At 41.1% G+C, this 20,159-nt stretch overlaps 1 protein-coding gene across 2 annotated transcripts; it reads left to right on the top strand.

Moving 5' to 3' along the window:
- The first annotated feature begins 1,741 nt into the window (after positions 1-1,741).
- EDNRB (endothelin receptor type B) lies at positions 1,742-19,488 on the top strand. 2 transcript variants are annotated; one of them, XM_082278424.1, is made up of 9 exons: positions 1,742-1,939; positions 2,187-2,660; positions 12,108-12,220; positions 12,387-12,591; positions 12,937-13,086; positions 13,989-14,122; positions 14,680-14,788; positions 16,298-16,443; positions 17,981-19,488. In XM_082278424.1, the coding sequence occupies exons 2-8, from the start codon at positions 2,232-2,234 to the stop codon at positions 16,427-16,429; spliced, it is 1,272 nt and encodes a 423-aa protein (XP_082134550.1). In that variant the 5' UTR covers positions 1,742-1,939; positions 2,187-2,231; the 3' UTR covers positions 16,430-16,443; positions 17,981-19,488. The 2 variants fall into 2 exon arrangements, with proteins under 2 accessions (XP_082134550.1, XP_082134549.1); XM_082278423.1 differs by having other exon boundaries at positions 16,298-19,488.
- Positions 19,489-20,159: the final 671 nt, after the last annotated feature.

Genomic DNA, 20,159 nt, shown 5'->3' with positions numbered 1-20,159 from the left:
AGAAACTAAATTGCTGTTCCTAAAACTTCTGGAGCTGAAGTAAGTGGCAGCAATGGAGCTGCCACCAGTAGCAAACATGTCTTATGAAGTTGTGATAATAAAAATGTTAGCAAACATATCTCAGTGTAGTTGCAATGTATTTCTTGATCGCCAGGATCAGCATAGAAGCCTTTGAGACTTAGCTGGAACCTTGCAAGTACAAAAGCATTTTGAGATTAAAGTTAATGTTGTGTTAATTGGCAAGAGTTTCTAAATCAATATTGCATTTAGCTAAACAGTGTTCACTCAGATTGCTGAATTGGAAATTGAGAAAATGCAAATGTGAAAACTGAAAAGACTGTTTAAATCCCCAGGGCTCAGAATATAATATTGAATTCAATGTCCATACTTTTATCTTTGGGAGAGGAATCAGCCATGGTGTTTAAAACTGAATCACACTGCAAAACACAGTCTTGAAAAGCCTGAACTTGGAAAGATCATTATTGCAGCTGGAGTGCAATCAGCCTCCAGGTACCCTTGTACAGTTTAGAAGTTACTGTAATGGCTTTATCCCGCAAGTACTGTAATTTAAAATGGGAAGAAAAATCACTGTGACATAAATTAGGAAAATTATCAAGAATGATTAAATGGAAAGGTGTTTAATATAGCAGTCTTTTAAACAAAGATGGAGATGTGCTAAGGAAGCTAAATGAGGACAAGAAAAGGCTGTCTGCTACAGTAGCACAAGGATATGTTAGCAGGAGATGCTGGAAAGATGCGATAAAACAGATCACCAATTTTTGAAAAAAAGCATATGGTTTTCAGTGTTTTCCCAAATTGGTATGTCAATAATGTAGGTGAGCAGGTTGCTTCTGTAACAAAGCATGTATATATCCAAGATTTAGCATCCAGCACGATTTAAGGGAAAAAACGTCAGGGACATGGACAGAGATGCTGAAAAGCAGCTTTAAATTCAACTCTTTAGTTAGACATGCAATTGTCTCCAAACTGCAGAGGTTGTTCTTAGTCTCCACAAAATCCTTTACAAATCACTTTCCTCCTTTCCTTACGCTTCACTGAAGGGTGCAACGACTGAAACGAGTTCACTGAGATCAGGCGCCTTGCTAAGGCTGCCCAAAGCGGCAACCAACCAGGTAACCGAACGGCAACTTCAGAGCAGTCAAAATACTATTTCTGATGTAGGAAAGGTTTTGTGAAGCGCTTTAAAACGTGGCACTAAACTCGTAGACGTTGCACAGGCAGTTTCTCCAGCGTGTGAGCCCCTCGGGCTGTGCAAGAGGGTCTCTGCAGGGGGGAGTACCCCGTACTCAGCTACTGGGAGTGAACCTCGGGCAGGATAGCGGGGAAGTGCCCCTCTCCCTCCCAGTTGTCCTCCAGCAATGCCCATACGTCTTGTAACAACCCTCCTGAAAAATTGTTTCAAATCCCGCAAAGGTGCTTCTTTAGGCTGCCAAGTCAGCCTGGTACAAGACAAGGGGAAGGTCGCAGGGCACACAGCCTGGTCAGTACTGTGCGCATACTGTGCACATACGGTGCGCCCTTCGGCCGGGCGGGACTCCTGACAGGGGTGATGGGAGGCTCCGGGAGGCTCCGGGAGGCCGGCGGGCGGGGGGGCTGGGCCGGGCTGCGCTGGGGGAGGAGGACGCGGGTGGGGTCTGGCTGTGACTGATGGGCCAGATGCGGTTGAATGTTTTAGAAAAGGGGGGGCCTGCGCCGCCGGCGCGACTTTAGCCACGGGGTCTGGTGCGCGGCTGACGGACACCGGGCTCTGCCGCAAGCGCCCGTCCCTCGAGCGGAGCGCCCATCGCTGGCGAGCGGCGGCAGCCGGGCCCGGGCGGGGACGCGCAGCCGGGACGCGGAGCGCGGCGACAGCCGGCGGAGCGCGTTTGCCTTGCCTGGCCGGCGGGCGGGGAGGATCGGCTCGGCTCCGCTCGGCGAGGTGAGGGGCAGACGAGCGGGGCACAGAGCGGGGCCACACCGAGCAGGTCCGGCCGGAGTGGGCTGCTGGCCCCGGCCGCCGCCGCACAGGTTTTCGGCCCGGCGCTGCTCTGCCGGCTGAGCCGCCCGCGGAGCCTGCCCAGCGCCCGGGGGCAGGCAGCGCCCCGGCCCCGTCCCTGGCCCCGGGGCGGCGAGCGGCGGGGCACGGTGTCCCCGCAGCTGACGCCCTGTCCCCTCTCTCCGCGCAGGTCGGCGCTGACGGCGGCGGGGGCAATCTGCCGTGCCGCACAACCATGCCCGCCCTCCTCGTCCTCCTGCTGCTCCTCAGCTGCCGCGCCGCCGCCGAGGACGACGGCTCCCTGCTCCGGCCGGGCCCGGGCAGGCAGAGCGCGGCCGCCGCGCCCCCGACGGCCGCAACCCCCGAGCACAACGCGTCCCGCCCGGCCGCGCTGCCCAAGGGCGCGGGGGCGGCTGGCGGGCGGCCGCGCCCGGCTTCGCCCCCCATGTGCACGGGGCAGACGGAGATCAAGGAGACTTTTAAGTACATCAACACGGTCGTGTCCTGCCTGGTCTTCGTCCTGGGCATCATCGGCAACTCCACGCTGCTGCGGATCATCTACAAGAACAAGTGCATGAGGAACGGCCCCAACATTCTCATCGCCAGCTTGGCTTTGGGCGACCTGCTCCACATCATCATTGATATCCCCATCAATGTCTACAAGGTGAGGAGGGGCCGGGGATGGATTCGGTAGCGGGCGCGGGGCGGTCACCCCTCGGTGCTCCTTTCCAGCCCCCGCAGATACCCGTCCCCGCCGAGGGGAGATGCGTCCCTGCCTGGTTGGGAGACACCCGTGGACTTCACCTCACGCCAAAACCCTGCCGGAGGGTGGTATTTTGGTCAGATGTGGTCGCAGATGGCACCCTCTCTGTCTTCAGTCCCATCCCTCTCAGCGTTCCAGGCTGGGAATGAGGCAGAGTGGCCAAGCTCTGATAATCACCTGGAAACAGGTGCTGTCACAGGGATAAAGGAAGTAAATGCAATAGATAAATGTTCAGTGGGTTAGTCGAGGAATAGAGGGAGGCACAGAAGACCCTCTCCTGTGGGTACCATTTGGTCCCTTGTGCTCAGCTGTGGCAATCTTGGTCATGATACTTCTTCACATGGGTCTGTAAAGTCCCTTTTGCCACGGGGGCTTTTCCAGGAGGTACCAAGATCGTTCAGCTGAACGGTTTAATACATCTCTTGGTTAGGAGGCACGATGCTTTCCCGAGCTGTGAACCCTTTCCCTCCCTTTGCCAGTGTTGCAGCAGGGGCACCCGAGAGGGAATGAGCCACACCTGCTCCTCTTGCAGCTTCAGTAGTCTGTGTTTTGACTTGATAAGCCTTGCCACGGCGGGAATACAACGGCTGTTTTTCTTTACCCAGCTTGTGCCATCCATTTGTCCTTAGGAATTAGTTGGGCAGTTGAATCCAGCCTCTAGTTGTAATCTCGCACTCTTTGGAGGTGTACTGGAAATAACAGAGCTCCTTCTGCTTTGAAAGTTTACAGTCTGGATCCCTGAGCACCCATGAGTGACTTCATAAAATGAATAGAAGAGTCTTTATCTATCACCTTCACTTTGTTTGCATGATTGTAAACTAGGGGTTGTTACTTGTACTTTTAGAAAGATACGTTGACGGGACAGATTTTGAGTCCATAATAATTACTCCCAGAAGCTGCTGACATGAGAGAATCTTCTCTCTTTATCCTTTTAAAGTATTTAGGTATTACAAAGCAGGGAATGTCATCATTGTGTTAAATTCCAGTTAATTTGGATTACATAAGAGTTCTTAGATTTGAAGTTTCAGTGATTTTTATACTATACACTCTCTTAATACTTGAGAGAGGAGTGTGCTCTTTTGAATGAAGGTGGAATTCAGAAAACAACAGCTTTTAAAATGTGTTTCTGTAAAAAAATGTATTGAGCAAAAAGATTTTTTTCTTCTGTTCTCAGAAAAATCAAAAAGACAAAATCAGTAACAGCTGCTCATCAGAAGAGTTTGCAATGTCTGTGATACTATTTCAAAATTAATGTTAAGATCCAGTAATATACCTCAGTTCTTATCTTGATTGAATGTCACCAAGTATATTATGAGTAGGCTGGAGCAGGAGGAATAAAGGGTCAGATTGCTAACCAATAAATATTACACCAGCTGCAAGTATGGGATTTTTATTGTGCTATTGATAATGCTAGGAGTTGTGCAATAGCTCCCAGGTGCTAAATCTCCCACACTGCCACTCATCTTTTTGAAGAGCTCATAATCATTTTATATTATCCCATATAATAATGAGTGAAATATTTGCTATTTTAAGACACAACTTTTGAATAAATGCAAGTTAAAAAAAAAAACAAACAAAAAACAAACAAAACCCCACCTATTAGATATTGTGTTTATTTAATCAAAATTTTGTGGGCAGTTTGAGTTGATGATAATTTTTTATCAACTCTACAACCCATTTCATTCCAGAGCAACACAGAGAATACATACAACGTGATAAAAAACTGGCTTCCATTACTCAGCAGTAGAAGAAGCAAAGGCTTCCTCAGTAAATCAAGTATACTTAGCAATTGTAACTTGCAGTTTGAAACAATTTAAAACAGGATGAAAGAGATCCAGATTCAGAATTTGCTACCAGATCCTCAGTAAGGCAGCTGCATGAAAAAGAGTGTGAGAGAATTTCTCATGTTAATAAAATGCCAGCAGTTCTTTCCACAACACTTGCCCTAGAAAGTGTGAAAGTGTCTGTGAATGCTTTCCAGACGGATCTGTAGGAGACAATTCAAAAGCTGCACTAGAAGAAGCTTTTTATTAGGTATTAAAAGGGATGACTGCAAAAGATGTCCCCTGTGACTATTTAAGTGAATACATAAGTAGCTGAAAAAGTGCACAAATGAAAATTTACATCTTCTAAATCAAGGGCATGGAAAGAAAAACATATCTAGACAGGGAGGCAAATGCAGTCCAATGCATAAGATGCTAATTAGTCCATTGCACTTCCTAAATTGGGTTATCATGCCATACGTTCAGTAGAAAATGGCAAGTATCAGAATCTGTCACACAGTCAGGAAACTGAGTATGAAATGAGGGCTTGAGGGGCGTTCAGTTCCAGCATGTAGAACCTGGCAGACCTTTTTCGCATTCTGAGTCCTGGTGAATGGTCTGGCTTTGCCTGGATCTCTGGGCTGCAGAATGGGAGAGGAAAGTGTGACACAATCATTCTGCAGTATGTAATGTTTTGGCAGTGTAGATACTTTGCAAAATTGCTACTAATTGGATGTGCAGGTGATCCTATGCTGCTCCACTAAACTGACTAAGTAAGCACGTCTTTGTTAATTTGAGGCCAGAAACATCAATTAAGGAGCAGAAGGATAGAGTAGGTGCTCAGTGAGCTTTTTATGTCCTTGTCTGCACTTAAATTTTGGAAGACAAGACAGTGGCAGCTTGTACACCTGACAATACAGGTCTGCAGTTTCTGGACAGCTTATGCTGACTTTCCCAAGTAAATAAAGTTGTTAAGTCCTGTTGTGCAAGACACCAAAACATCAGGACTGGAAATTCCAAGCTTGCACTAGCTTTGCTTCTCATAGACTTAAAAAGCCTTAATCAAATCACACAGTAATATGCTTTCTCTTCTGATACACAAACAACATCTCTCTCTTATTTTGTGATATTTATTCCTGTATATTAAATCCAATTTATTGTCATGTCCCAGTGGATTTTTAACAAGGGGAGCAATCTAGGCTGTGCACATTATTGTGTGGCATTCTGAAATCGAACTACCAACAAATGTCTGAGGAAGAATGTCTACCTGGCAATATTGTCATAGGTTCCTTTTTCTCAGAGCACAGTGGAAGTGCAGAGAAAAAAATTTCCAGGGAAAGAAAAAAATCAGGTCTTTATCCAAGCCAGTAATCAAGGGCCAGAGTCAGCTTTTCAGGCACTGATTTATTTTCAGGAATGTAATTTAGGGATGACATAAAAATTAAGCTTAACATAATATGGCATTATCAAGCACTGGAAATACAAGAAAGACCAGATTAGGGACTCTATATACCATGCAGACACAAACTGGCTCCTGTTTCAATCCAGCTATTCTCTGAAAAAGGCTCTGGAAAAGATTTCCATGGAAATTTATTTGTGACTTACTACGCAAGTACTTGTAGGCCATGCATTGTGATAAAGCCAGCCTCTTCTTAACTTTCTAAATCAAGGTGCTTGTCTTTAGAAAGGAGTCTCATTATTCCATGTTAGAACTCTTGTCACTGGTTCTTCTGATGTTAAATAATAGACGTTTTATTGGGAGAAATGCATTATTGCCTTTCTTTCAACATCTGAACCACTTACTGGAGATCTCGCAAAGTTCATCTCAGAATTTCTTACACAAAGTTTATTATCCCTGACCATATTAAGCTAGAAGTCTGTCTTGCCTAAGAACACTTTATGATGAACAAGTGCAGTGTATAGGCACTTAAGAAAGATCTGAATCGTCCAGTGGAGGAGCCTGTCTGGATTCTGCGGGCAATGGCGAGGAGGGGTAATTTTGTTCTGTATTTAGATGGGAACAGTCTACTCTAAAGTCAAGTATATGGAATAGTGGAAATGTCTGAATGCTGTTAAAAGTACATATACATAGTTTTCATGGTGGATCTCCAAACTGAAGTAAGTTAGATGATGCTAGTATAGATTTGTAAATTTGAAGTAGGTTTTTTCAGTAGGTATACATTTGTTGTGTATACATTCACTTAAAAGATGCACGTGACAAATTTCAAAGCAAGTTTTCACCTGTTTTGGCTTTTTCTTCTACCCTGTGTTTATGCATCCCAATCTGACAGCAGCATGGCTTTCCAAGTGGTTACTTTTGATGCAGTCCTTTCAATGGGGTTGTGAAACTGCAGAATTTTTTTACTTTGACAGCACATTACGAGCTTTCTGTCATTTTCAAGATGACTGTATAAAATTACTTTATCTTAATTTTTTTTTAATTAAGTTTCTAAGCAGTAGTTATAATAAAGACACAAGTAAAGAAAGTAATTGAATGGCGCATATTAAGATTTTACTCTGCTTATTGGATAGATCAGTAAAGCATCTCTAGCTGAGCTTGAAAGCAGGAAATATATTTTCTTGTCTAGAGGGGAGATCCTCACCCTGACACAATTATTGCTAAATATTAATAAGTTTGTAATGTTGTCTGACTTATCCCTGACCATAACCTAAATTTCCTGGGCAAATTTTCTGTTTTGAAAAATGCTTGCTCCTATAAAATATCTGCATGACCTCCCCATGTCAAAAAAATAAATCAGGTGAAAATCTACCAGTCATTTCAGAGATAAACTGAAAGACTGTTGCTTGTGAATTAGGTGTAGAGTTGCATGTCTGGTTTCTCTTGTGCCTGCTGTTTATAAGGATGAAAATCAAGTCCAGTGTCCTGTGAACGAGACTTGCTGTGAACGCACAGCTTAGCGGAAGCACAAATTCCTGCTCTGCGTTTCCCATGTGCATTCACTGCTCGGGACTGGAACACTGACAGGAATATTCACATGCTTTGCTGCTTCTTCCTGCCCAACTGCAGCCCATCAGCAGCAGTGGGCTGGAGCCAGGTATCAGCCTTCTGGCTGGGGACCACAGCAGCTGAGCCCTAGAGCAGTGTGCTGTGCTTGTTCCAGCAGCAGATTGAGAACATCTTCCAGTTCTTGCACAACTAAGAGGAAGCAGAGGGGGAATTGTCATTCACAGGTGTGTCTGTGTGAGTCACAGCATCTCTTGGGGCTACTTTCATAGCTCTGCAGCTTGCACATCAGTTTAGGATCAGATCTGTCTGGTCTGAGAAAGGGTTGGCTAGGAGAGTATCAGATGTATTGGCTCTTTCAAGTATGATTTCACTTCATTCTGCAGTGTCTTCCCTTTCTGTTTGTTCTGTTTCATCTTAAACACTTAAACTCTGCTGCTCAGCAATTAGAACTTCGCCTGTGTAAAAAAAGTGACTAGAAAACATTGGAAAGGTCACTCGGAATACAGCCAGTGGTAGACTACTCTTGGCATCTTACTTACGAAAACACATCATTTTTCTCTTTGCTGCCACTTGGCAGTATCTCCTCTCATGGCTCCAGGTCATTTGTTATTTGTAAAATTATGATCTTTTTTACAGCTACCCTATTATGAATCATAAGAGAATCATTTCACTCGTACAAAATTGCAATAGGCTACATCTGTACTTCACTAAGAATTATCATTGCTCCTGTCCACAAAGGTGATACTCCAAATACTTTACATTAGATCTTCACTGTACTTTAAGGCCTTATTTGAAGGGGATGGCAATACAGAGAACAAACAGAAACATCAAGGAAACATAGTTCAGCAATCAAAACATTCTTTTTTTTCCTTAATGTTTTCAAGCTTTTGGTGTAAAGCATATCATTAACCACTTGCAGTACCATGATAGGGAGACTTGTGACTCATGCATTAAAATGCTCAAATTTCACAATACATCAGCTGCAAGACATAAAGCACATGTTCTTGCAATCCAGTGCAGACAGCTGCATGTCCATTCTGCCCCGATATAAGCTCGCTGAATGAATGTTTTTATGTTTTGATAAACTGAAGCTAATGCACCCTTTCTCTCAGTAGTCTGCATTCAGTCATGTGCCGTGCCTCTATAATCCCAAACTGGAGCTGGCTCAAATCCAGTCAGCTTGGAGCACAGGTGTGACCATCTGCACCTGAGAGATAAGTATTAGTTCAGCAAAATCTACAACATGTGGCTGAACCGCTGTGATTTTAGGGAAGAGAGACAGGGAGTGTCTTGTACTCACACCAGCTAGATGTAAATAAAAGTTTTCAACAGAATCTGCCAATAGAGACTTGACCAAAGTTCTGCATTTCTGTTACAAAGAAAAGAATATTTTACTTCAAAGTGCTTTTTTAACGAGCTCTGTTTGGTCTAATATACACACATGTACAATGTACAGTAGGCACCATAAATAAGTATACAATGTACTTGCTACCCAGTCCTTGATTTCTATAGCAAATAGATGTGAAAGGCTGGAGATTCACTGCCTGATTGATATAAATTAAATTAGTCCAGGTGTCATTGAGTTCTGTAGAGTGTACAGATAGAACACATGTAATTATTCACATTACAGTTTTCATAGTAGATTGTTACTGTCACCCTCTTACAGCAATTCTGAAGTGTCAGGGAGAGGCTTTACTGAAAATACTTTAATTACAGATTATGTTATTTTCCCACATCACATAAGCAAAAGACACTGTATAGTTATTACAACCTCATCCCTACTCCCTCTGCTTTATTACTTTCTATAAAATTCTTGAGAAGCATAAATCCTTAGAATTTTTTTCTCTGCTTCATTTCTGCAGAGGCATTATATTTATTGTCTTAGTTGAGAAGATCATTGAAGAAATAGAAACCTGGGCAATGTTGCAGTTTGTCTACTGCTGTTCTTTTAAAGATTCCATTACAGCACATGGCTAAAGCAGGTATTTGGAGATATACTGGTATCTGAAAATACTGGTGGGCACTTCATAGGATTTCCAAAAGTCCATGGTCATGAAATGTTCTTAACATCCTTTGTGTTTAGATAAAATTATACTTAAATTATATCAGAACTCTTCAAAAAACTCTCATGGACCACGTAAGTGTTTACCCTTAGATGGACATGTATGTTTGCATAAGGATTTTGCTGAACCAAACCAATGTGAGCAGGAAACTGTGGCTGCCTTCAATTATGGAATCATGGAATCATTTAGGTTGACAAAGATCTCTGACATCATCAAGTCCAACCATCAACCTTGCACCACTGTGTTCATCCCTAAACCATGTCCCCAAGAGCCACATGTACATCTTTTTTTAACACTTCCCTGAGTAGCCCTTTCAGTGAAATTTTTTATACCCAATGTAAGCCTTCCCTAGTACAACTTGAGGCATTACCTCTTCTCCTGTTGCTTCTTACTTGGAGAAGAGGCCAAGCCCCACTTTATTACAGCCTCCTTTCAGGCAGTTGTAAAGAACAACACATCTCTTTTTCTCCAGACTAAACAGTCCCAGCTCCCTCAGTTGCTCCTCATGCAACTTATTCTCCAGACCCTTCACCAGCTTCGTTGCCCTTCTCTGAACAGACTGCAGCACCTTGGTGTCTTTGTTGTAGTGAGGGGCCCAGAACTGGACACAGCACTTGAGGTGTGGCCTCACCAGTGCCAAGTACAGGAGGACAAGCACTGCCCTGGCCCTTCTGACACAGGCCAGGATGCCGTTGGCCTTCTTGGCCAGCTGGGCACACTGATGGCTCATGTTCAGCCAGGTATTGACTAGCACCCCCAGGTCGTTTTCTGACAGATCTTTCCAGCCACTTCCCAGCCACTTGTCCTGCCTATAGTGCTGCATGGGGCTGTTGTGACCCAAGTCTTGTTGAACCTCACACCCTTGGCCCATCAATCCAGCCTGTCCAGAACCCTTCTTAGAGGCGTTGTAGCCTTACTGGTTCCTAGAAACATCCACACAGTATGATGAGCTATTTCTTCTGTTCTTACAACCCTGTTAAATGAGTTGTTTGAAGAGACCTGAGCCAAGGGAAAGATTTTCCAGACTCTTTTGGGTCGTCCTCATTCTTCCTTTTCCATTTTGTAGCTCTCTGTCTGCAACAGATTCCAAAGAGCTCATTTGAAGAAGGTTATGAAAAACAGAGATGGACTTAGATCATCTAACTAATTACAGAAACTCCAAAAGTTTACTCTTCTATACAACAATTGCATCTATTTCTTGGCACAGCCCTTGTTGTGGAGAATGTTATTTTAATGAAAACTGGAAGATTTGGCTGCTGCTGTGGTGTATTTGACCACTAAAGAACCTCACAGCAGATTTCAAAGGTTAAATGTTGATAAACTGAGGCTACAGATGTTTGTCTATTCATAGAATCAGTGAGGAAGGTGCTTTCTGTGTCCAGTAAATCTTTTCCCCTAAATCAGATAAAATGTGCAGCTGGGGATGTGACAAGATTTCCATTAAAGTGTATGATTCAAACTGTAAGCGAGCCAACCTGAAATTCATTCTGCTGCTTTATCTCTTCCTGAGCACTTACAGGTATGCTGAATGTGCAGATAGTCCTTTTGGTATTTTTATACAGAATATTGGAAAACTGGTCAATAAAGACCTTTAGTGAAGGATTCATCTGATCTGTCTTTACTTGCTGCAAAACATTTAGATCAAACTATCTGTCTGTGCTCCCTGAGTGTCCAGTGGGTCCTTTCATTTGTTTTCAGATGGTCAACTAGAAACTGTGAGGGATACATTTCTCTCCGGTGTTGCCTGACTTCTCAGCTGATGGAGCCTAGACACTAAACTTCAAATAAACCTCACCCCAGATACACACCTACTGGCTTTGTCCCTGTTCTGAACAGCCTCAAGTAATTTTCTGTATTTCTGGTCAAGGATGCGTTGTTTGGAACATGTAAGAAAAGCAACTCAAGGCAGATAAAGACAATTCAAAGAAGAGAAAGATCATCACCTGTTCTGTCATTTTTTACCATAAACACTAAGGTGATGAAGTTAGAAGCAAAAGGAGTGGAGTGTGCAGAGCTTAAGGAGGCAGGACTAAGACTTAATTGATACCCTTGTCCCACCAGGGAGTGACTACAAAGCTGCTGTCTAGCTTTTAGGACACACATCTCAGGGACTCCCTCATGAAAAGGTTCTTCTTGACTAAGTTTTGCATAGAATCATAAAATGGTTTGACTTGAACTCTAGAGATTGTCTAGGTTCAACCCCCATGACATGGGCAGGGACACCTTTCAGTGGACCAGGTTGCTCAATGCCCTGTCCAGCCTGGCCTGGAACACCTACAGAGATGGGGCATTCACAACATCTCAGATTAAAGCCATTCCCCCTTTGTTCTATCACTAAATGCCCTTGTAAAAAGTCTCTCTCCAGCCTTCTTTCATGCCCCTTTTAGGTACTGAAAAGTTGCTACAAAGTCTGGAGCCTTCTCTTCTCCAGTCTGAAAAAACCCCATTCACCCTGTCTTCATAGGACAAGACCTGGTGGAAAACAGTCAAGACAGAACTCCATGTTTCAGCATTGGGAATTATTTTTTTTTTAATAATTGTTTTCTTTTCACAGCTACTTGCAGAGGACTGGCCCTTTGGTGTCGAAATGTGCAAATTAGTGCCCTTCATTCAAAAGGCGTCGGTGGGCATCACAGTGCTGAGTTTGTGTGCCCTCAGTATAGATAGGTGAGACCCATTTTTCATTGAAGTCTCTAATTTCTTTTCTGTATGGGCATTGGCTCAAATTCACCTTTCCACTCAGCTGATACAATGAAAAGAAAGGAATTTAAGCCAGTTAAACCAGGTGGGTTTTCTCATATTTTTAATTTGTAAATATGTGCTGCTGCTCCAGGTACCGAGCAGTCGCTTCTTGGAGTCGCATTAAAGGAATTGGAGTGCCAAAGTGGACTGCTGTGGAAATTGTCCTGATCTGGGTCATATCAGTGATACTGGCTGTTCCAGAAGCTATTGCATTTGACATGATTACGATGGAGTACAGGGGAAGGTATCTTAGAATCTGCTTGCTTCACCCCATGCAGAAAACATCCTTTATGATGGTAAGTCACTAACGTTTATAAAATCTCTTGGAAGAGTTCCTTGGACCTTTGCAGTGTTGTGTGGATTGTAATGTGCACAGGTGTATGTGACTTGTAGGTGAATATAATGTTCAAATGAATTACTGACATTTCTGAAGCATATTGGTTCAAATAAGAGCATTCAGAAATCCTTGACTTTTTGTGGGCTTTGAACATCTTGCTGTCTTGTCCTTTTTTCTCATCTGTCACGTACACCTTACAGAGATGCTTTTCAGGACAGACTGACCAATCAGTTACAGCACACTTAGCAAAATGCTCAGCATTTTAACTCCTAACTATGTTTTTGCTTTGCTTTTTTCTTTACAGTTTTACAAGCAAGCTAAAGACTGGTGGCTGTTCAGCTTTTACTTCTGTTTGCCGCTGGCTATCACAGCATTTTTCTATACTCTCATGACTTGCGAGATGTTACGAAAGAAAAGTGGGATGCAGATTGCTTTAAATGACCACTTAAAACAGGTAAAAAATTATCCCTGTCCACTCTCTAACTGTAGACAGGATAACTAATAACTTTATTGATTTTCCAGCCACATCATTCTGTTCTTGTATGACTCTGGATTAAAAGCAAAGAGAGCTTTCCTAGCAGTGGTGCTGCTGAACTCATATACATATGTATGTATCAGAAACCTGAGGTTTTAACTGACAATCACAAAATTGTTTCTTTTTGTTTGGTTTTAATTTTTTCACGTTTTATAGGGTTTATTTCTTCTTTACAATGAGAGTTGGCTGGTTTGTAATGCAAACTGAAGTCATGCTCTAGTCTAGAAGGTGATGCTACAAAACTGTTCATTATTTTGAAGCAAGTTCTTGCTGAACCCTAGTGAGGTTAGCAGTATATGTTAGCAGAACAAAACATATTCTAGCATACATTCCAAGTTACTAGTGCACCAGACACAAACATCAGACATCACTAGAATTAAACTGTGTTTGTTCTATAATGTATATTTGTGCTCCTTTCCTCTTACCTGTTTAGAGCTGTAATTAGAATCTCTTGGGGCATTTAAAATAAGACCTGAGATCAAAGCACAAGGAAATGCATTTGAAAAATAATTTAAAGTGATAGGGGAGACAATTACATTCTTAATTTTAATTTAAATTATTGCTTAAATTAATGTTTTTCATATTATCACTCATACTTCTTGAAATGAGTTATATTGAATCAGTGCAAGACATATAAAACAATAGAAAAGATTAAGTGCATATTCCGAGAAAATAAGCTATTTGATGTTTTCCTAAGTCCTATTTTGATAAGCTTTTTTATTGTGTTTATTGAACATTCGGATATTAGAAGACAGCAACAATCCAGAGAGAGAGAGAAAAGGGAAAACTATAACACTCTTCTGTCCAATTTTCTTTCTCAGAGACGTGAGGTGGCCAAAACTGTGTTCTGTCTGGTACTTGTTTTTGCCTTGTGTTGGCTCCCACTTCACTTAAGCAGAATCTTGAAACTCACTATTTATGATCAGAAGGACCCCAACAGATGTGAACTTTTAAGGTGAGAATACAAAAATAAAATGCCTGTACATTGTGGTCATTCTCCATAAGCATTTCCTATTGAGCTAGCTTACTCTGTGCATCTAGAGTTGTCCCTGCTTCTTCATCTGGGACCCTCCAGTTTCACTCCAATAGCAGACACAGAAAATTGTGAGGAATTCCCTCTCTTTTCCCCACCGTCCTTTAGATACTTTTTGGGACTGTCCTGTCATGTGGTGCTATGAGAATAGAAGGGGAATTTCTGTCCCTATTTTCCCTTTCAACAGAACAGCTAGGATTCAATTAGTGCAAAAACAACCTTGTGAACATCTTCTTCCAAAAGTTAAGATGGTTGAGTCTTCTGAAATTACTTTCACAAGAATGGTGTTCTGCTTCAGACTTTATTGTTGAGTATAACTGTTACCTCCATGAGTTAGTCCTGTTGGTTTAAGCCCCATTACCATTACATTTAATAGCTAGTCTTGTTTGAGTGAAGCTGAGTCCAATTTTCATAGTTGTAAACCTCTACTAAGCCTTTTCAAAGCAAATGAGAAGTGTCTCACTTTAATTCCCATGCAGCTTTTTTCTTGTGATGGACTACATCGGTATTAATATGGCTTCACTGAATTCCTGCATCAATCCAATAGCTCTGTATTTGGTGAGCAAAAGATTCCAAAACTGCTTTAAGGTAAGTGGCTGCTGGCAGCTTCTCCTTTGGTTAAGAGATTACGTCAGCAGTAAAATTAATTCCTTAACATGCACAAAGTGTTTTAAACGGTCATTAAATTTTACTTTAAATTTTAATTGGGCTACGGTAAATTTTCTCTCCCTCTCCTGCTGAAGCTCCATTGGAAGAAATTAAGGTTTGATGGGAACAAAAAGAGAAAGCAAAAGAGCAGAATGTACAATAAACCCTCTGGGGACCATGCTAATCAGTGCTACATCACTTCCTGACTGAAGCTGGCACCCAGCTACTTCCAGAGCACTGACGAAGCAGACTCGCCTGTGCTGCAGAGATTCACGTAGCCATATCCTCTGCATCCTGACAGGGAGGGTGCTGACCCTGGGCTCCCTCATCCTGACTGAGCACTTCAATCAGTCATGTAAGGCAGAGGGTGTAAATCTGTACTTGTCTCTTTCCAGCGCCAATGTTTTATGAGACAGACCTGGTCATAGTTCTGGCTTGGTCTGAGTGAGTAGAGCTGGGCACTAATTCTCCACACAGGATTTCAGGCTCTGGATTGCATAGGGTTTGCAGCCCACCAGTCCTTCAGCCTTCATGTCTACTTGGAAAATACCACGATTTGGGCATTTTTTGTGAACCCTTACCATCTTCAGACACTGTATCGGAGTCCTTACATTGCCAATGGCAAATTCTTAGATTTTTCTTTTCTTGCCAAGCATTTAACCACTGGCCACAGCTAGGGTTATTGTCTGGCTGTTTAAATTCCTTACTAGCAAGAGGAAAACATCTTTCAGTCAGAAGCCAGTCAGCTCTACATGTAGTAGTGTTAATGTATTTCCCACATAATTGTGACAGCACAGCTTGCAGAGGTGTTGGTCTTGTCTTCCCTGTCTATGCTGCTGGCTCCCTGAAAGAGTCACTGGAGCCGAGAGCACATAAGAGATCTCCAGCACCCTGAGCTTGGAAGTAAGTGAGTATGAGGAAGGGACTTCAAGCACCCAAAGGCCAGAGAGGAGCATGAGAAGAAGGTCTGCAGTACAGCTAGTAAATGTATGAGTTGTATGTAAGTTTTCACCTTCTTCTACTGACTTCTCTTTTTTCCACCTCAGAACAATGAGCTAAATAGCAGCATCTTTCTTAGAAAGCACAGATGTGAATACATTTTTTCCCCAAGAAAGATAATCAGAGAAAGGACAACAAGGAGTCATACTTTTATTTTCAGATGCATTTAGAATTGCAGACCAGATTTGAAGTGGTATGTGTGTGGCTGTTACTATATATAACTACTCAGTAGAACTCTTACTGTACTCCAGCAGTAAGGTTGCTAATGGGGCCATTTGAGCAACTCAGAGTTGAACCCCATTTCTTTGCTTTACGCTGTAGTCCCAAAACAGCAGCTTGCACATTTGCCATTTCCTACTGTACCCCTGAGGAAGGGCAGCTTTTCAGTGCATTTTGCCACATGTGCAAAAACAAAGTCATGTGAAGTGTTTATTTCTTTTATTTTAACAGTCGTGCTTGTGCTGCTGGTGCCAATCCAAAGATCTGTTGTCCCTGGAGGAAAGGCAGTCCTGTTTAAAGTTCAAAGCTAATGATCACGGATATGATAATTTCCGCTCCAGTAACAAGTACAGCTCTTCGTAAAACAAGCATAAAAGGTATATTCTCTTACATTAATGCTGGTGCCTTTTTAAGTAAAAGTGGCAATTACTTTTAACAAGATGGTAACATCCAGAAAGATCTAGTTTTGTATTTGCACAAAAAAAAGAACATTAAAGAAAATTGCCCTAAAACTGTGTCATGTTGAAAATCACGGACATTTATGAAATCATCATTTATGGAACATGAAGAAAGGCATAGAAAGAACAAGTCATTGTTAGCACTTGAATACTTCTGAATCAGCACTTCCAAATGATCCCCACTTCCTGTACATTAAGCGATCGTTTGTATTCTCTGTAACAGTTGTAGGAACTGAAGTCACAGTAATTATTAAGCAGCATAATATAAAGTTAATTGGATCAAAGCCATTATTATATGTAACTCAATGTATTATCTTTTCTAAAGCAAATTAACCACCATCACTATTGTGAGGTTTTTTTAAATAAAACATGAAATACTTTGTAATAGAAATCTAAATGTTAAAAAGTAGAATTTTTATCAGGTATATTATAGAGGTAGCTACTGAAAATATTAAAGGATGCAGTAAAGTCAAAAGTGCATTTTACTTTGATGACTGTTTTTACCTATTATTGCTAGAAGGAACCTCCCTAGGGCTCTATAAATTCCTTTCTGTAGCCACTGTGCATCTTCAGTGCATTTGGCAGCACTTTGGGTGTGAGTATTTGTGTTTACTGATAGCAAAGGAGAGAAACACACACCAAAAGCAAAAAATTAATACTACTAGAAACATACAGACAACAGCCGTTATTCCAGCTCTTTTTAGCTGTAAACAAATGGATTGTATCTTGTGTAAATGTGGGCATTCCAGATCTTTGATGGTTCTTTACTGGAGATACTTTTGTGACAATTTCCAACTGTTTTTGCAATCCAAATACCATCTTAGGGCAAAATTTTTTAGAAATAGCAGGTGGGGAAAAATGTAACCAAGGTTAAAAGAGAGAATTTGAACTTTCTATCTTCATTTAGATTTAAATCTTCATAAAGAAAATAATTCATGAACTGTACTTCTAGAGAACAGTACTATGTAGCTTACTCATCTTCATACTATTTTAAAATATATTCTACTTCTGTAGTTCAATATTTATGGGCATAAGAAGATGTGTGATTAGTTTCTGCTTCTGTAAATAGTGTAGTGAAATGTAATTAATTGTAAAGTATTAAGATATGGGCAGGACCCTGTAAGAACAGAAAAAGATAAAGATGCCTGTAGTAAACATGATGTGTGTTGCCAGGAGCAATGCATATTTTGTATATACAAGACAGGTTATTCTTTGACTTTTCATTTCCTATTAATTTGTTACAGATCTCCCCAAAGACTTATTAACATATTTCATGCACTAAGGCATGAGTTTTTCAAGAAAAATTGTCATATATGCAAACATGCTTTTATAAAAGACATGTTTTCAATAGGCTTGGTATTTTATTATAATAAAATTATTTATCAAAACTCAGGAATTTTTTTATTTTAAATTTCCAGATCTCACATGTAAGGATTTTTACCTTTTTATTTTCCAGTCTTGATTAACTTCCAATATTTTACAAAAGTGCCTTAAATGTGCTCAGGATGAAAACAGCTTCCATTAAAATGTTCAGCTGGTGTTACCTTAGATGGGTTTCTGACTTTAGGTAGCTACAGCTACCTTGCAGACAGCTAAAAACTGGGTGGTGAACGCCATTCCTGGTGTTGCCCCCATCAAAAGCTGGTAAGTGAATGCTTGTATAATCAAGCTGAGAAGGACCTCTGCACATGCATTTGAGCATGAGCACGTGTGTGTTTGTGTGTGAGTGTGTGTGCAAGCGTGTGTGTTGTCTACCATAAGGTTGCTGTTACTGTCTTGCTGCAGCACATCCACTCAGCTGCTATAATGCTGAACTTTTATAAATATAAATCTATTTTAAGTTTCCTTCTTTACATTTTTACCTTAATTTTCATGGTAACTTTCTCACAGTAAGCCATGAATATCACTTCCTGTCAGCCTACCTGCATCTATTTCTGTGAAATGCATTTCATCTGTTAAGGATGAATAATCAGTGAAATCCTAGATTTGATACTGATCAGTGTTATTTTCCTCAAGTTATATCATTACAATATTGTACATGTATATTATTATTTTTATTTAAAATATAGCTGTTGTATTGGCGACTGTGTAACATACTTTTCATTTTTTCCTGGACTAATTCTTTGTTAAGTCCTGCTAAGTCAGATATTCAGGTTTTCAAATAAAGACCATATATACTGTCCCATTTTTGGGCTCATATATAAATATTAGTACACTCTGTCATTTTTTCAGTATTATTCAAAGCACTGTTTTTATTGAAGCTTTCATTTCCTGTAATAAAAAATTTCAAAACTTCTGTTCTTATACAGAATATATATTAAATCCCTTAATATTCCACACAGGTGTTTTCTGAAATCCTCAGTACAGGTCTTTTCCTCCACTCACTGAAATCAGTAAACATTTAACCATTCAATTCAGTTCAAGCAGAATTAGGGCCTAACATAGTTCTTTAAAAAATCTGATATTTGCTACTTTGAACAACAACCAAAAAAGCTACATACATTTTTTTTTCAGGAGTTGATTAGAAAACATAGGAAAAGAGGGTAAAATCAGCTTGTGGGGAAAAACATCCAGTCTAAGGCTCTCTAATCCTCAGATGGGGTCACAGGTCACAGAACAATTGCACAGAGACACAGGCATCTTTATAGGAGTGCTTGCCCAGAGTGGTGTGACAGTAAGAGTTATCTGTCCCAGTGGTCTGAAGAGTTCACACAGAATGGCTCAAGGTGAAAAAAACAACTCATAAGAGACTACATCACAACTCTGTGTTTTGGCCTTCAGACAGCAGTTAGATTTTAGTTCCCCAGCTGCTCTGAATTCAGCCTAAACTGAACTGAAACACTGGTACTACACCTCAGAGAATCAAATGCAAAAGTTGTTGGTTGTGGAGTGTCTGCTGTGAGCTGTGACATTTTAGTGTCCCAAACAGCTCTTGATCGAGACACAGCTGGCTTAGCAAGAGAATGTTGTATGTACTGAAATAATGTTTAAAGGAATTTTTTTAATTGTTCTGTATAGCTGTGTAAAATAATTCTATATTTCATTTTCTGTGATCACTTAAAATAGCAACTTCTGTAGTTCAAGCAGAGTAAACATTCTAAATTACCAATAAAATATTTGTAATTTTGATTCGTTTCAAAAAGATGTCTGACCTTTTTTCTCCTAGGGGGTCCCATTTAATTGTTAAACAGTGACATTGATGTAAAAAGAAGCAAGCAATCCTAATCTAAATATCAAAGCTTTTGAGTGGGATGGTTTTATATAGCTGTTTGAAAATTGGAGAGAGTTCAGACTTGCATATGCATTGCAAAATTGTCTGATGTTTATTGGAACAATCATTCCTATCTTTGCTCTGCTTGTTTTTGCTCAGAATGTCAGTCGCAATCTCTTCTCTACACACCCTTATATAGTCAAAAATTCTCTTGTGTTTGGGACATCACAAATAAAAGGCAAGAAGCTTTTAGTTCATTAATTTAGAAGTGTATGCACTCAGTGCTGGAATATGTCACATGAAAACCATCATCCCTTTGTGTCCTGACAGTGTAATTTTGTGCATATTTTAATTTACCTTTCTTAAAGCAGTGGAAAACTGTATTGGGCTAAATATGCCTCAGCTGGTCAAATATATGACTTTA

This window comes from Coloeus monedula (assembly GCF_965178545.1).
Source record: "Coloeus monedula genome assembly, chromosome: 3".
NCBI classification, from domain to species: domain Eukaryota; kingdom Metazoa; phylum Chordata; class Aves; order Passeriformes; family Corvidae; genus Coloeus; species Coloeus monedula.
The sequence above is the reverse complement of the archived record's forward strand: the minus strand, read 5'-3'. Positions and strand labels throughout refer to the sequence as shown.

Coding starts and splice junctions, on each gene's coding strand:
- EDNRB (XM_082278424.1), top strand. CDS start 2,232: ATGCCCGCCCTCCTCGTCCTCCTGCTGCTCCTCAGCTGCCGCGCCGCC. Junction 2,661..12,107: donor TCCCCATCAATGTCTACAAG/GTGAGGAGGGGC, acceptor TTCTTTTCACAG/CTACTTGCAGAGGACTGGCC. Junction 12,221..12,386: donor TGTGCCCTCAGTATAGATAG/GTGAGACCCATT, acceptor CTGCTGCTCCAG/GTACCGAGCAGTCGCTTCTT.